Source organism: Castor canadensis, chromosome 15 (assembly GCF_047511655.1).
Source record: "Castor canadensis chromosome 15, mCasCan1.hap1v2, whole genome shotgun sequence".
In the NCBI taxonomy this organism is placed as follows: domain Eukaryota; kingdom Metazoa; phylum Chordata; class Mammalia; order Rodentia; family Castoridae; genus Castor; species Castor canadensis.
In genome coordinates, this window is record NC_133400.1 from 30,296,505 (window position 1) to 30,313,430 (window position 16,926).

Here is a 16,926-nt window from a genome sequence, read left to right on the forward strand (position 1 = left end):
CAACCAGTGGAGCTGTCCTCCTGTCTCTGTGGCTTGGTTGCGCAGGTTTTGGTCCATAAACCTAAGTTTCTCTCCCAACTATCAAAGGGACTGAGGTTTGCAGATTACCCCCCCCACACACACACACAGTGCGTCTCCAGAATCCCTGGCTGCATCCCATCCTCCCCTCTGCTGGCCTCTCCAAGTGCCCCTGGCACAGACAGGCCACAAAGCTTGCGTTCAGCTGGATTATTTTTAAAGACAAAGGGTGGGCAGGGGAAGAAGATGCGGGTGGTTTTTAAAGACCAGATCAGCTATGGAATTACAAAGTGAGGGGCGAGGTGAAGGGCCAGGGCAAGCTTGTGAGGACCTGGTTGGGGGCCCTTTATCCAGAGGGGAAGGAAAACTAGGTGGAGTCCATGCCCTGGGCTGTTCACCCAGCCTTCCCACTTGGCCATCCTCTAGGTATCCAGCCACCCTCAGCTCTGAGTGCAAGGATGGCTGCTTTAGGAGGATTTCTATGTGTTTGTCTCTTAAGCGAAGTGAGAACTCCTGGTCTCTGTCAAGGTCTGGCAGTTTCTTGGTGTGGAGGTGAATGGAAAAGTGGGGGCCATTTCCAAGAGTCTTCTGCAAATCGCAGCCATTGCGCTAACCTGCTGAGAGAGGAAAGGTTGATTAAAACCCGAAGGCCACTTGGTGGCAATTCCTAGGAAATCGGAGGTCACCCGTGTCTCACTAGAAGGGAAGCAAAGGTCTAGAGGCAATTTGCTTGCCTGAGGTAATGCTTGGACTACTTATGTGTAAATTCACATAGCAATGTAACCCAATTTTCTAAGCTAGTAGCTAATCCTGAGAGAAATGACTACAAAGAGCTGAATCTGACAGTAATTGCTGGAGACTGCCTAATGCTTGGAGAATGTCCCTTTGTGGGGTGAAATTCCCTTCCACCAGGCCCCCAGCACACTGGAAGCAGAGACATTGATTTGCAATCTTGCCCTGCTTGTTGATGAGCCCTTGAGAGATGAGGTTCTCCAGGGACAGCACCAACCTAGGCTTCTAAGTTTCTGAACACAGAGGCATGGCTACATTGCCAAGGGGCTTTAGTCAGGGACAGGACTGCAAGCTGAACTTAAAAACTGACCTTCAACCCACCCCCTCAGACGGCTCTGAATGTCCTGGGGTGAGCTCAACTCTAGAAAACACTTGGTACCAGCGCAGCAGGACCAAATCCTCTTCTCTGAAGGGAAAGCAGGGGGCAAGAATGCTCTGTTAGAGGGGCATGGTGACACATGGTGCATTTGGCAGAACAGTGACCATGAATGCACAGATCTATGTTGTCCATCTCTGCAAAGACTTTGTGATCCTAGGCAAACGACTGTCTCCCTCCGAGTTTATTACTGTGATTTGGTTTTAAAATGATGAGGGACAAGAACTTTTTATCTCTAAGCATCCTTTAGAAGGAATGCTGTGCGACATACGTCTGAACCCGGGCTTGTATGAGAGGCAGAGAGGGTATGTAATGGTTGGGCAAGGTAGTGGTTAGGCCTCTTTTGTAAAGACGCTCCCAGTACCGTTGGGGGCCCACTACCTTCTGCCCCAGAAGGGTACTGGCACTGCACTTCGGGCTCCCTCCGTCTGGCGCACGGCGCACAGTTCACTGGCAGCCCCTGCAGCGCAACCGTGGAGTTTCCGAAGGCTTTGACTACTCGGGGAGACTCTTCGCACGGGGAGTCTCTGGGGACTACAGTTCGCCTGGCAGGGTCTGGAGGCAGTCCGGAAATTATATGGCACTCAGGACTTCGTGCCCTGGGCCGGGTTGAGGGTGCACTTTCGACCGCCCTGGCTGCCGCAGTGTGCGCCAAAGACCAGATGCGTGGTTTCTCGCCGAATGGGTAGTGCAAGATCATGGGGCCCCCCGACTCTGTCGCAATGAAATCAGCTTCTCCTGACCCCAGGGGTTCAGTGAAAGAGAAGCGGGGCTTTGACAGGCCGCACTCCCTGCTTTCCAACCGGCCATCTACAGCAGGGGCGCATGGCGCGCGCACTGACTGCGCGCCCTTATGGAACTCCGTCAGCGGGTCCTGTGTCGCTGCCTCCTCTTCCTCGACTTCCTCCTCTTCGTCCTCTTCCTCCAGGTCTTCCAAGTCACTCAGGCGAAGTCCCTGGGCCTCGCGACTAACAGTATCGTCTGCAGGAAATCAAGAGCGAGTGAGAAAAGCCCCAGGACCCAGGGGAAATCTTAGGGAGTGCCCAGCCCTGAGAAGCTTTTAGCAAGAAGGTCCCGCATTCAGGGCGTTCTCAGTGTAGTTCACCGGTTCTGCCATATCCTCTCTCACACTTGCCCAGGGGTTGGCTGCCCCTCCCCAGGCCTGCCCCGCCTGGGCCTGCCCCCTCCCCTTGGAACACCTGTCCTCTCCAGCCAGCGCCTAGCCACGGAAAGGCCACGTTTGCTCACTACTGGAGTCTGGATCGAAGTTTCTGGATTGTAAAAAGAGGGGGGAAAGGTTTCATCCAATGTCAACACCCACAGGTGTTTGCTGTCATATTACTTATTTCAGCAAGGATTTCCTGAGTGCAAGCTATGTGCCAGACATTATTTAGGCATTTAGGTATTTTGGTATTTAGGGACTGCATGCACCCTTAAGACATCTAATGGAGGTGACATTCTAGAGGGGGTAGGCAGTGGTGAAGTGGGTAAATTTTCTCAGAGCGATGAATATGGCAAATGACATTAAACAGGCTGGTGTAATACGCAATAACTGGGAAGCCCCTTTAGCTTGAGCGAGGAGGGATGGCCTTTCTGAGAAGCAGCTGGTTCTGCAGGGAATTCTAAGTAGAGCAAGTGCTTGGACAAAGATCCTGGGCCAGGGGCATGGTTTAGCTGCAAGTGCACAGGTAAGAGGAGCACCTTCTAGAAAATGTGCACCACAGGATGGCTTTGGATCAAATTGCTTGGTTGCTTGTAAAACCTATTGGGTGGACTGGTGAACATTGTAGTTACCTCTGGTGTCACCATTTAGGCAGCCCATGGAGTCCTCTTCTCTGTCCTCTGACTTCCTCTCCTCCCCACCTTTGTTTTTGGGCGCCCATGTCATCTTGTTCTCCTTCTTCAGGCGCCGGCGTGCGTTGGCAAACCAGGTGGACACCTGGGTGAGCGTCATCTTGGTGATGATGGCCAGCATGATCTTCTCGCCCTTGGTGGGGTAGGGGTTCTTGCGGTGCTCGTTGAGCCAGGCCTTGAGTGTGCTGGTGGTCTCCCTAGTGGCGTTCTTTCTGCGTCCTGCACCACTCAACTCCATCCCACCATACCTGTGGGGAGAACCAGACTCAGGTCAAGGGGTTTCAAGTCATTTGGAAGTGTGTCTCTGCTCTCCCCTTCCTCCTCCCTCTCCACCCCAGTGTGGCAGGGGATGGGGAAGCATGTGGGAAGCCAGTAACCAAGGTGCTCCTCACCGGTCATATTGGTACTGCCCCAGAGTTGGCTCGTAGGGATAATAGGCTCCTGGTTGGGCCAGGCTGGATGTAAAACTCCCTGCTGCCTCCTTAAATTCATACTGCGGATTCTGATGGGAGAAGAAAGAGAATTCAGGACTGCATGGGAGGAGTGCAGGTGGGGCTGTTGACTCTGAGGGCAAGCTTGGTTTACATCCCCATTGGCTGTGCAGCCTTGGGCACTGTCCTTTAACCACTCTGTGCCTCTGTGTCTCTCCTGGTAACATAGAGATGGATGGTACCTGGAGGTTATTGAAGAAGACCATGCAGGTATGGGCTTGGTGGGTATGGGCTGGGACAAAACAAGTGTGAGTTAAATATTAGCGACTGTTCCTTCACACCAGGTACACACCAGCTGGTGCACTTCCCTACATCAATCTCTGTCCAGGGCTATTCTTGACCCTTTGCATGCTGTGGCTTTGGGGAAGGTGATGGAACCTTTCTGCACCTCAATTTCCTCATCTGTAAATTGAGAATGGTGATGACTTACCAACCTCACAGAATAGAAGTACAAATGTCTTTTCAACATGATGGAGTTCTACAAACTGTAAAGTGCTGTAAAGTTGAATTTTGTCCTTATGCACAATCTTAACCATTAATTGCTGAGAGATCACTCTGGATTTTACCTGCTGCTGCTGCTACTGCCCATGACCCCAGGCCCAGCCATGTTCTAGGGAGCAGTCCCAAGCCCAATCCCATACTCACCAGGGCCCCATACAGTGATGGTGGCTCCGGGCCATAGGGCAGGTAGCCAGGGTAGCTCTGGGCAGCTGCCGCAGCTGCATAGGGGGCTCCGTAGATGCTCAAAGCAGCACCTAGCTCAGGGTGTGCACTGCCCAGCAGCCGACTGTCATAAGGTGCACAGCAAAGAGCAGACGCTGGGGTGGAGCCTGAGGCCACATCTGAGACAGAGCGAGGGGCAGATTCACAGCAAGTAGTGTTGGAACTTGCAGACACCAGAAACTAGAGGAGAGCGGACAGGACAGGAAAGGTCACTGGAGGTCAGAGACCAGAGTCTTCCACCTGAGGGAACTAGAGGGGAAGCAGAGGGAAGTAGGGAACTACCCAACCAGTCCTTCAGTTCCTGTATTCTGTATTAACTAAATGCCACCATATGCCAAGCATTCTGGGAGGGGACTTTTACTATGGCAACTTATCCAAACTGCTGTTACAGTGTACCTAAACTATTGCTAAAGATGAGGGGCAGGGAGAAGGAAGGCATTCCTGGAATGTGAACATTCACAAACCAAAATTAGAGGTCAAGTCTCTGACCCATGCCCTTCCCCAGCGTCATGGGACCCTACAAAGACAGACACCACCATCCTATCATTCCTATCTCCGTTTTATTGATAGGAAATCCGAGGATCAGAAAGAATAGGAGACTTGTCAAAGATCGAGCTAGCACTAGACCCAGAAAAATATATCTGCACTCTGTTGGAGAAACTTGAGAACAGTGATGGGTGTCCCCAGAAATCTCCCAGGAAACCTTTGTCACCACACAACATCCACCCTGCTTTGGAAAATTGGGAGAACGATCCAAGGAAGGAATGGGGTGAGAACAGAGATCAACAAATGAGCAGCAGACCAGGAGATGGACAGCGCTCTGTACTGGAAGTCTTTTTACTGTGATGCTCCGGGCCACCGCACACATCTTGTACAAGGAGACTACCTGACTGGAAGAGCCCTGAGATTCAAACAGCCTCACTGAACGCCTGGCTAGAGCGCCCACGTTTGGGTCACACGATTTTCCAGCATGCACTTGGGAATAGAATATTCTCAGTAAGGGATTGGGGGTGTCTGAAGAGGCTGTGGTACATTTCCCTGGTCCTTGCTCCCTCTGGCTTCCCACGGGTCACCGAGAGGGGGAAGCACAGGTGTAGGCGCGCGCACCGGGCACCCCCTTCATCCAGTCTGCCCCCTATTCCTAATGAAGACATTACTTACCTGGGAAGCGCCGCCGTATGGGTGTCCAAAGTGTGGGAAGGACATAGCTCCGGGCTGTCCTGTCCTGTCTCCCTATTCCCTTACGGGTTCCCCTCTCAGCCCAGTAGTTCGGTGCCCCTGGCGGTGCAGCGTCTCGTTTTCTTACACCGCGGCGGGTGCCCAGCACAAGTTCCTCAGCCTGCTGGGCGCTATTGGAGGCAGAGCCAAGGGCAGCCCAGCTGCCGAGCCCTGCGCTCCGCAAGGAGCCCCTCCGGCCCGTGGGGTCCAGAAGATAGAAGGGCCCATGGATGGGCAGGGGAAGGAAGAAGGCGAGGGTTTCCAAAGACGCGAGGTGGCTAGGTGAGACGCGGAGCGGCGTGGGGCTGTGAAGCTCTCGAGGTGTCCCAGTCCAAGCTGGACAGAGGCTCGAGGTGACGTCACGGTAATCCTGGGCTGCCAAACGAGACCCCGGGTCCCAGGGCCCCGGGCCACCAAGCGTGCCAAATGCAGCCAGCCCGTGTGTGTGCGCGCGTACTCTCACCCACACGCGCACTTGCTCCTGAATGTTTGTGCAGCCGGTGAGGAACGTCAAAGACCCTGACCCTCTCTCCCCAGCGCTAGATCCTACCCCCTTTCACCTCAAGCTCACACGCGCACTCACACACACAGAATCTCTCCAAATTACCCGGGAGAAGTGGAAGGAACGCCTCCCTCTGCGCTGCGCAGGCCCTGGGTGAAGCGCGCTCACCTCCTCCTCAGCGGCCCCAAGGAGGCGAGAGGCAACCAGGGCGGCGAGGGAGGAGAGAATACAAAAGAGACAGGAGAAAAGTGGGGGAGAAAGGCAAGAGGGAGAAGGGGGGGGAGAGGAGAGATGAGGAGTGTAAGTGAACAGAGCGCGCGGGGGTGGGGGAGGGAACTGGGGTGGGAGAAGGCTGGGCGGAGGCTGAACACTGGCAGGTGGAGGAGAGCAGAGGCTCGGGGGAGAAGCCTCCATCCAGCCTATCTCCTCCTTCTCTTCTCTGCAGCAAAGTTTGTTCTCACGAACGGCCCAGCGCTCCTTGGAACAGCTCCGAGCAGCGTTGGTGGATTCCACTGGGTGGCCCATCTTTGTCTTCGGGGATCTGGCTCTCCTTTCAGTTTCCCCCAAGACTCTGGCTGATTCCGGCTAAGTCCTGGCCTTGGCCAGGTCCTTGACCCTGGGACTACTCTGCAACCTCCTGGCCCTCGAATGAGCGGAATAGCGCCCCCTCTAGGCAAAAGTTCAGGCCCCTTTGGACGCGGTCTGGAAGCTCGCCAAGTCTGAACCCTGGCATCTGCAGACTGCAAGCTAAGACCTCTGGGCATCTCCTCCGAAGGCGAGGCTTGGCTGCCTCGCACGCGCTGCCTGCGGTGTCCGCCGGGAGCCAGGGAGCCGAGGAAGCCGTCAGGGCCGAGGTGCAGGCGCTCTGCTCCGCTGGGGGTGGCGCTGGCGAGCCGCAGTGGAGAGCTCGGCAGGGAGGTCCATTCCCTGCGCTCCGCAGGGACACTGGGCTGGGCGCAGGGATGTGACTCCCTCTTACCCCCCATCCCAGGGTACTCAAAGGGCACCGTTGGGCCTAGGTGGGTTCTTGCTGTTTCCTTGAAGGGGGCTGCGTCCTCAAGACCTGGCTCCGGGACAGGAGGCGCCCAGTTTGCTAGCGCTGTAGACTGCACATCTGATGATGGGTCAGTCCCCAGGCCCTGAGACAACGCCTTCTGAAGACCTCCAACCCATGACTAGATATCTAGGGACCAGAAGGGACTGCAATTCTGACGAGGGAAAATCTTAAGCGGGTGCTGCCTGCATCTGGTGCAGTTTGCTAACTGGAAACCTTAGAAAATCTTTTCTTTTCACTCTCAGGGGTCACAGCCCACTTGACACTTTATAAAAAAGCTCTTCCAGACCCTTGCTGCAACTCCCCACAGGGATCCTGAGGTTCAAGGGCCCAGTTTTATTTTCTAATTGAAACACAAGACCACGTGGCCCAGCGGATAGGAACAGCTCTGGGTTCCTAAGTCCAAGCACAGGGGCAAGGAGCATCTCACTGCTGGCCTGACTCTGACACCTTGCTAAGGGAACTAGCAGGCTTGAGCCAGCAGCCTCCTAGAATGAAGTATAGGTTCAACACCACTCCACTCCTCCACCTCCCCACACCTCTGCTCCCTTCTCTTTTCTTCGCAGATTCTGAAAAATGCACAAGGAGCTTAAAGGGGTCACAAACCACAGAGGACTCTGCCTAAGAGCACAGTCCAGGACAAGCTCCATTCTCAATACTAACAAACCCAGCTGCTACCACGGAGCGCTGTCACCTTGGAGAAGCCTTGCTTTCAAAGCTGGGGAACTCCTAGTTAGAAAAAGAATTATGGTTGTCACGGGATTGACTTAGTGATAAAAATTTGCAGTAATAAATAGATCCCTTGATTTTTCAAGCTGCTCTTTGGAGACATTTCTCCCCTTTGCAGCTTGGAAACAGCTAAGCCTTTTTTTTTTTAAGTAAGAATTGGAGAGTATTTATGAAATTAGCCCCTTGGGGAAGATTACTACTAATTAATTAATTGCAAACATTTCCAGAGGGAAGGTATGTCAATTGTAAAGTAATAAAATTAGATAGTTGAAATGCTTACTCAGCAACTTTGATTGCCCATTTGTTCCTAAGCAGATTTTTTTTTTTATGACAGAAAAATGGGCATGGTGGTGGAGAAAAAGCATTAGCTCTGTCCCTTGGCGATATGGTTGCAAAGCAGAAACTACCATATAGGATTTATTGATTTTCAACTGATTTATAAGACCTTTGTGGTGTCAATACCCTTTGTGGGGCTTCAGGCCTGCCTCTTGTCTTTGCTGTAGGATTAGAGAGAAACAGGAAGATTTTTAAAAAGAAAACCAGTAGCAAAATAAATCAGGAGGTGGGACTATGAAGATAGCTCAACACTTTCCTTCTTTTGTGAAAATGGAAAAGAAACCAACAAAAAAAGTATGTTCTGTGTTAAGGCTGCTTAACTGTTGTCTTCAAAGCTGCTTTAGGGTTTTGGTGGCTTCTATCAGAATGTCTCCCAGGGAGGAAAGCCTGCTGGCAGCAACCATAGAAAAGCTCCTCTGTCCTAATGGCATTTGATTACTATCTCTTTGAGTATTTAGTGGGATTCCCTAAAAATGGTTATTATAAGATGTGCCTACTCTTGCCATTATTTTGGGACCCTTATAACAAAACAAAGAGCAATTTAAGCCAGTACCAATCTCTGGCAGAAACCTCAGGTGTGTAAAGACGTCCGTTTCTCAGGAAGTATGATTCTGGAGTGTGGCAGTGGAATATGCTTTCGTCTTCCTGTTTCTTCCCAGGCTCTCACTTCTGCAGCCCTGGGCTCCTCCACCATGTCGGCTTTTCATTGCTTTGTTCAACGTTGATTAATTTAGTTCCAGGGGAAAATCCCCAATTGTATATGTGTGCACATAGAATTTTATTGAAGCAAGTAAATAAACCTATCAAATGCAGACCTTTCCAGTTATATTCATGGGAAGCATCCCACCGAATATACTTTGAACAAATGATACAGATTCTTTTGTTGCCTTGTGCAACAGGCCTGATAGTTCCTCTAGCTGCTCATTAAAACTAATATGAAACAAAGCAAACAAAGGCCTATTTGGACCATGGAGAGCACTAATCCACATTGCTTATTTGAAGTTCATATTGCCTTGCGTTAACTGCACTGACATTCCTGGGCAGGCAGAGTAAAGGATGTGTGTTTGACAATAAGCTTGAAGGCAGATCCCCCAAAAAGGAAAAAGAAAAAAAAAAGAAGAAGAAAAACAAGTAATATTGCATTATTTTGAGTTGAAATATCTATGATTTCCTAATGACTTGTGAAAACAGAAAATGTTACAGAACAGGAAACAGTAACCCAGAAATACCTCCCCACCAGGAGTTTCAAATGCCTCAAATTACAGATGGAATGAGTGGCTCCATGGACAGAATAACATAGTTGAAATGTGCTAAATTATGTTTTTTAGGCATGGAGGTTTTTGAGTGACTGTTTTTGAACTGAGAAGAATGAAATTTTCTCCAATGTATGCATGAATGAGCAAGTGCATCTGGACAGATGCATCCATAATTTATACTGATCAGTCACCACAGGTCTCCCCGAGTAAAGCCGAAATGAACACTAATTGTTTTGACGGAAGTCGTGTGCGTGGCATCTGATGGCGAAATGCAGGAGTCTCTGCCTTGCTTGAATACATACTGTCAGTGGCAGCTCTGGCATCAGGAGGGGAAAATGAAAAGGCAACAATTCCCAGATGAGGGTGTTGATGTTACTTGTCAGGAATGTGGCACAGAGAAAGAAAGAATGAACTTCTTCAAGATAAAGCAGAAAATGAGGCTGAATGCCTAGAGTCCAGTGTGTCCGTTTCATAGCTGAGCTTAGTGTTCAAAAGGATGGTCAAAGCAAGATTCCTTCGTATTGTGTTGGAGGCTCGGGAAGTTTCCAGAACACTTTTGCTTTATCTTGTGAAAGGGTCACAGTGAGAATATGGAGATGAGAGAAGCAAGTCCAAGATCATCATCACATTGTCAAGTACATGACCGAGAAGAGAGCAGAATCCAGACCTCCTGATTTGGGGTCTTTCTGCAAGACTGTATTTCAAACACACACAAAGCCAGACATAGCCAGAAGATACTGCTAACTCCAGTTGAACTGTTTGCGTTCACATTTAGTGCTTGCTGCTGAAGTGTAATTAACAGAGCGAATATCTGAAGAGGGAATATCTGAAGAGATGCCACTAGGAGTAAATGAGTTCAGCCTTTTCCTTTGCTTTTATATCAGTCCATATTATGAAAGAGCTTTTGTGATATTTGGGGAGTTTTAGAAGCTTCATGTGGCCCATTCATTAAACAAAAAACAGCAAGCAGACCCATCTACACTGGGTTAAAGAATGGTAGTAATATTTGGTTACTGACTATTTTTAGGAAGAGGAAGTTTGGTTTAGTCTTTGTTTTTCATACCAGTAAAGGAAGAGTTTGCTGCGTTCACATCTCACTTGCAGGACCGTCTTTATGAATAGTGATTTTTGATTGTTTTTATCCTGTGATATGTGAATGATGACATATTTCTAATAATGATAGGCTCAAGGCATCTGATATGTTTTCAAGGAATTGAGCTGTGAAGTAAACAACAGAGGTATGGATTTGAAGAACAGGGCCCAGGGTTTGAAGCCAAAGTCTCTGGGAAAGAAATGCATGTAAGCAATAGAGCCCTTAAAAGGCTTAACATATAGGGACTCATGAGGATAACAGGCCAGTCCTTTTTTCCCAGTGGGACAGGGCCTGGGAGTGGTCCTTGAGTGTACAGTCAAGAATAGAATTATGGCCTAGATACAGGAAAGGGAACCACAATGTTGCTGGTTCCACGGCAGTGGAGCCTAAGGAAGCATTGGTAATAGGCAGTTTATAACAACGATGTTTTGTCATTCTTGACCCCACAGGACTTCACTGCCATAGACGTTATGACTTCAATTAAAATACGAGCAGCGTCAAGCCATAGACATAGTCATCTGATCAGTGGCATTCGCCCAGTATGCCCTTCCCTCAGAGTTCCCCTTTTTTTAGACATGAGCATTAGAACAGGCCAGAGACCATACTACCACCTGGGGTTCACTACTTTAGGGAAGCTGGGACCATTTGTGATGTCACATGCTGGTCAAGGTAATTTATGACAAATCTTCACAAATCGATAAAAATGTGGGAAGTATATCATTCTTAAAGAAAAAAAAAGAGAGAGAAACACATGAGACATGCCCATTAAGGGCATAGCCATTCTAATACCTGCATGTCTGCTTGGGTCTGCAATTAAAACCATTCCGATAATAAATCTCCTTGTAGTCTCTTTTAATGCTTTTAACTTTCCTGAAGGTTCAAATTGGTATCCCAAAAATGTGCCAGGACTTTCACGAGGTATTTTATAGACTCATAAATAAATACGGCAATTAATCTATGCTATATTTCTTTCATATTTGATGTCAATTTATTATGGCATTCACCCATTCGGTGCACAAAAACTCTAATGCACTTAAAATCGGATTTCAAAGCAAACATTTTATGGGAAAATATAGTATTGATCATCCATTTAAAGATATCATGAAGATGATTCATAGCCTGCTGTAAAAAAGGATCTCAAGAGGATCTTACAAATGAATGGGGTGGCCAGAGTCTCTTCATAAAACCAGAGCGATTGGGTCTGCTCTTGTTTTCTTCATCTATCTTTGAGATTTTCCACACTGATTACTTTTCATGTTGCTGTTTTGTAAGAAAAATCTCCTTCCATGACATTTTTCATACTCACAGAGGTAGTTGGATTTCACAGTGAGTTTTTTCTGCTGCAATTCTCTGCTGACATCCGGACTACAGAAAGAGTTTCAAGGGCAAAAGAAGATGTGTTTGTTGCCTGGGAGTCTGAACTCTTGGAAAGTCTGCATCATACTTGTTGGCTACTGGCAGACTGTGGAGGTCCTGCACAGTCTCACACCTCACCCCGACTTGGCCCTAGGCTTTTATAAATGCTCAAATATCCTTTGTGCACCTGTAGGATAGGACAGTAGTGAAAATCCTAACATGCTGGCCCCTTTCTTCATGCAGCCCACAGTCTATCTGGGAAGAGAGACATGTGCCATTCTTTCAATGGACCCTTACTGAGCATCCACCATGGATGCCAAATTTGGTTGCAGGAGATGAGGATTCTGCCCTGAGCAAAAGCATATTTTTGTCCTTATGCATGCTATATTCTGATGAGTTAAATATTTTCAAAACACCCAGAATCACTCACCCAGAACCATAATAATTTGGGAAAAAGACCCAATGTTTGCTGAATACTCAAAAGTCTCAAAGTACAAGGTTACTCACTTTTTATGTTACCTTTATTCTCTCCTTCACCAATCATTTATGGAGCACTTACTATGAAAAAACGTTGAGTTAGGGGCTGGATGAGTCTGTTCAGTATAACAACTTAAAATCTCTGACTCCATAGACTTTACAGTTTAGATATGTTATTTACTTGAGAAGCAGGTATCATTGGTTTAATTTTTATGGAAGTTAGAGCCTAAGACAGCCTAACCTGCCCAGTGTAATGGAGCTAGTATTGACAGTATAATATTAAACCAATGGCTTCAAAGTCTTGGGAAAATAACATATTTCAGATTAAATATTTAATTGTCAAGATGGTATGGTTTCAAGAAATAACAACCTCACATAATATGTAGTTGATTCAAGCTGCTTTGTTCCTCTTGTATCATATTTCTTTTATGTCTATGCAATACTAAGTATTAGCATAGAAAATGACCAAGTTGCAGCAGCCAAGCTGAGATGTTTAGTCTCCTTGACACCAACCAACCCCTTTGGATTCTCAGCTGGTATTTTGTACACTTGCCCTTCTCAACTGACAAATAGTGCCCTATATAACATCCAAATGACAAACACATCTCTCATAAATACTGGCTGATTAGGGTAGCCAGGTCGGAATTTTAGGGCATCATTAATCATTGCTCATTACTCAGTTACTTCAAATCCATGCACATTATTTGTTACACATCCAACCCTTTCATACCTTGCTCTCTTGTGTACTCCAGTCTCTCTGGAGGTCAAACGGGGCAGGGATCTCACCCTCTCTTCACAGAGGAGCAGTGCAAGTTCAGAAGGGTTAAGCCATTGGCTCAGGGCATGTAACTGATTAGCATTAGCGACAACCCAGGGACTTAGGGTGTTTGAATTCCTGCCTGGTCCTCTTGAAGCTCAGTACCTTTTGCAAGAAAGCACAAAGGCCTTAAGAAAGGGCTGACCTTGGACTTATAAACAGGCTTCAGGTGACAGCCTGGTAGCTCTTCCCATCTCTAGGAAGGGAGCACTTTGCTCTGAACACAGTTTTAAAGCCCATGTTCAGATTTGCTCCAACCATGAGTTCCACAAGAAAGGGAATTTCCAGTGCTCATAGAAGCACGTACACACACTGCTAAATATGCAGCATTTAATCAACAGCATAGATTCGCCAAGAGGCCCTCCCTGCCTGCAGTTCTGAACTCCTCTGCTCTGGACCTGGCATTTTGCAAAGGGGGAGTCCAGGTTTGCCCCAGGTACTTGCTGTTCTCCTTCTGCAGAGATGGAGGCATTGGAAAATAACATCTATTTTGTGGCCAGGAGAAAACGGACTTGACAAAGACAGCATGAAATACACAAGTGGGATTAGACTGTCAGTGTGGGCTGGGGAACATAAACCATTTCCTGTGTCACTCTTAGGCTGGAGGGCAGGGGTAGAGCAAAGGGGGACCTGTGATGATAATTATGAAATATAAATTTATACGTATATGAAGGGAAGCTTGAGAGTGGATGTGAGCCACTAAAACTCCTTTTACGTTATAAACGCCGCAGGGATATGGAAAAGTAGTGTGGGGATTAAGGGCATCTTTTTGCATTGGGACTAATTTATTACTTCAGATTATGCAGTTGAAGGAGAAATGGAAAATGAATACGTCGTTGTTTCTCTGTAAAAATGAAACGTGAGTAATGGGAGGGTCCTGCCCTTGGTTGTAGCCACGAGATGGTGGAACACAAGGCAGCTAAGGTCAAAGGGATCCGAGCACTGGTTTGGAGACAGAACTCTGGAATCCATCCCTGGCTTAGCTATCAGTTGTCTTGGAGGCTCTGGACAAGGCTGTGGCCATCTGGGAGCCTCAGTCTACTCATCTGTAAAATGGAGACATCGATCACAATATCGACTACATATTTATGGAAGTCATAGAAAGTGTGGACTTTCTGGGAAGTTGTTTTTACCACAAATAGTGCGTCGAAGTCTTTAAAAACCACAAACTCAACCGCACTCCAAGATTCTGAGCAAGCCTGCAATGAGGCAAGACATTTCTATTTAAGAAAAATATAAAATAAAAATAAAATGCACACATGGTAAAAGGACAAACTAGATGGGAGGTGAGGATGACTGACTGATAGCCACCCCCTTGCTCCTTGGTTTCTCTGAAGAGCCTAATGCTGTTTGGAGGGGCCATGTACAAGGGTGACTGCTTCTTCTGGCTCCCTCCTTTTGTGTGTGGAGGGGTGAAGGACATGCCGTGTGACCTAATTTTGACCAATTAAACTTTGGAGATATCTATGAGGGGGATTTGGGGGAAGCATGTGTTTTCACGATGAAAGAAGATAGAGGTGGTGGTGTCCTTTAGAACAGGGACATGATGGCTGAAGTTGCAGCCACCCCTCCATCTGTACATCCATGCATGCATCCTTCCATCCATCCATCCACTCAACAAGTGTTCACTGCACACTGATTCTGTACCAGGTAGGGTCTCAGGGTGCTGGGATGTGGCTGTGAATAAAACAGAGTCCCCATATACATAGAGCTGTCATTATAGAGCAAAAGACAGACAATAAACAGGTATACAGGTAACATACCCAGATGTACATAAAGATATAGCCCACAGAGAAGAAAATAAAGCAAAGTATTGGGGTAACCAAGATAACTGCACAAAGGTAGCCCTGATACCAGGGAGCCCTTGACCCACTACTCTTGGACTGCTAACTATGTAAAACAAATAAACGGGTTTTGTTCAAGTCTCTGTTAATTTGATTTCTATTACTTACAGCTGACTGAATTTCCGAGACAGTGTAGTGGGGGCGCAAAGATACAAATAAGTCATCTGATTATTTCATCCCCACTCCCCAGAAGGCATGGACTCCTAACAGTTTCTTGGCTGCCTTCCAGAAACTTTCTGTGCTAATACAAGCCATGTAAATATAAGCTATATATACAAGTGTTTTCTCTCTCTGCCCCCCCCTCTGTCTCTGACACACACCAACACCCATACTCACACACAATGGTGGGGTAGAATGACTGGGACACTAAATATGGGTACCCATTGAAATATAATGTAATATATAGACAGTCTAAACACTTACCACTTAGGTTGTCTTTAGCTTCTAGTTTTCAATTTCCTCATCAGTAAAATGAGGAGAATGAGAATCCCATGCAGATTTCTTATGACAATTTACTAAGTTGCTATGTAAAACATTCAGAACGGTCCCTAGTACATTGCAAACACTTGGAAATCTTAGTGATTTTATATGCAGTGAGTTTCATTCTATTACTATCCTTTCACTTTGCAACCTACTTGTACATCATTCCAACGTGTACACAGATATCCTTTTTGATCCTTGTGTATTCTCTTCAGTAGGGAGGAGATAGATATTTGTTAATCTTAATATCCACAGGACATTTTGATAGGTGTCTTGAAGGAGGACCATGTTCTAGAAGGAACAGTGGACAAGCTGAAGCTGGTGAAAGGAGAATCTGCTGGAAGAGGACATCTTTTTGTCTTTGTTACCTTGTACATTACACACTTTCCTGTCTCCCGGTGTCTCTTACCGCACCCTGTACACTCTTCCCTGTAGTTCTGTGCATACTGAAGCACGCGCAAGAGGATAGCACTTGTGATACCCTTTCCTTTGACATTTAATAACTAATTCTTTCTAGACTTCTCCCTTGAGGACACATCTCCTGTTTTAGGGTGGACTTTAAGAAAAAAAGAGCAGATCAGCCACAGTGGCTAATGTTTGTTATCCCAGCTACCGGGAGGTGGTGATAGGAGGACTGCAATTTGAGGCTAGCAAGCCACGGGAAAAAGTTAGCAAGCCCTTATCTCAAATAAGCCATGCATATTGTTGCACACCCATAATCCCAGCTACTAGGGAGGCAAAGGTAGGAGGATTACAATCTGAGGCTGTCTTGGCCAAAAGAATGAGACCCTCTCTGAAAAACAACCTACAAACAAAAAGGATTGGGAGCGTGGCTCAAGTGGTAGAGTGTTTGCCTACCTAGTGGGAAGCCCTGAGTTCAAACCCCCAAATATCCAAAGGGATAAAACAAGGCAAACAAACCAGAAGTCTTCTTTGGACAAAAGCATATGATAGCTAATTTAGTAGCATTAATCCTATGAAGAAAGTGGTATTTAAATAACAACTAGTCCAATGGGAGACACAGGCATTAAAGCAATCAGAAAAGTACAATATGTTAAGTGCAAAGAAGGTGAAATAGCACACAGGACAATGGAGAGCCTGAAAGAACAAGAAATGATCTGACTAGGTGCACTCCTAATCAGAGGAGGGGCGTCCCAGGTAGTAGAGGGAATGGCACATGCAATGCCACGGGGAGAACTACTTAGGGATATTTAAGATAGAAAGGATGGATGGGATGCAGGAGGGTGATGGGTTCCACATTGCATCTTTTACGGCTCTAATTCCTGCCCAGGCATGAGCTCAGCTTCTTACCTGCCATTCTGTGGGGCTCCATAAGAAAGCAGGTGCAGTTTGGGGAGGGGTATGGAAAAGCAGGTCATGGGCAGTGGGAACTGAGAATGCAGTGTTTCTGTCCTGAGGGTGGGTGATTAGCAGGGATGTCAGTGAGGAGCCTGTGGACAGCATCAATGGATGCGGTCCACTTTAGAGAAGTGAAAAGGCTGGGTTGCAA

General features: G+C 47.4%; 1 protein-coding gene across 4 annotated transcripts; it reads right to left on the bottom strand.

Moving 5' to 3' along the window:
• Positions 1-226: 226 nt before the first annotated feature.
• On the bottom strand, positions 227-6,250 carry Irx6 (iroquois homeobox 6). Of its 4 annotated transcripts, none has more exons than XM_074055375.1 (7): positions 5,416-6,250; positions 4,177-4,434; positions 3,433-3,542; positions 2,981-3,288; positions 2,386-2,457; positions 1,568-2,167; positions 227-632 (listed from the first exon to the last, which is right to left on the bottom strand). In XM_074055375.1, exons 1-7 carry the CDS (start codon positions 5,458-5,460, stop codon positions 628-630), a joined length of 1,398 nt encoding a protein of 465 aa, XP_073911476.1. In that variant the 5' UTR covers positions 5,461-6,250; the 3' UTR covers positions 227-627. The 4 variants fall into 4 exon arrangements, with proteins under 4 accessions (XP_073911476.1, XP_073911475.1, XP_073911474.1 ...); XM_074055374.1 differs by having other exon boundaries at positions 227-635; XM_074055373.1 differs by lacking the exon at positions 227-632 and having other exon boundaries at positions 1,359-2,167.
• Positions 6,251-16,926: the final 10,676 nt, after the last annotated feature.

Coding starts and splice junctions, on each gene's coding strand:
- Irx6 (XM_074055373.1), bottom strand. CDS start 5,460: ATGTCCTTCCCACACTTTGGACACCCATACGGCGGCGCTTCCCAG. Junction 3,289..3,432: donor GGGCAGTACCAATATGACCG/GTGAGGAGCACC, acceptor TTCTCCCCACAG/GTATGGTGGGATGGAGTTGA. Junction 2,458..2,980: donor CCTAAATGGTGACACCAGAG/GTAACTACAATG, acceptor TTTACAATCCAG/AAACTTCGATCCAGACTCCA.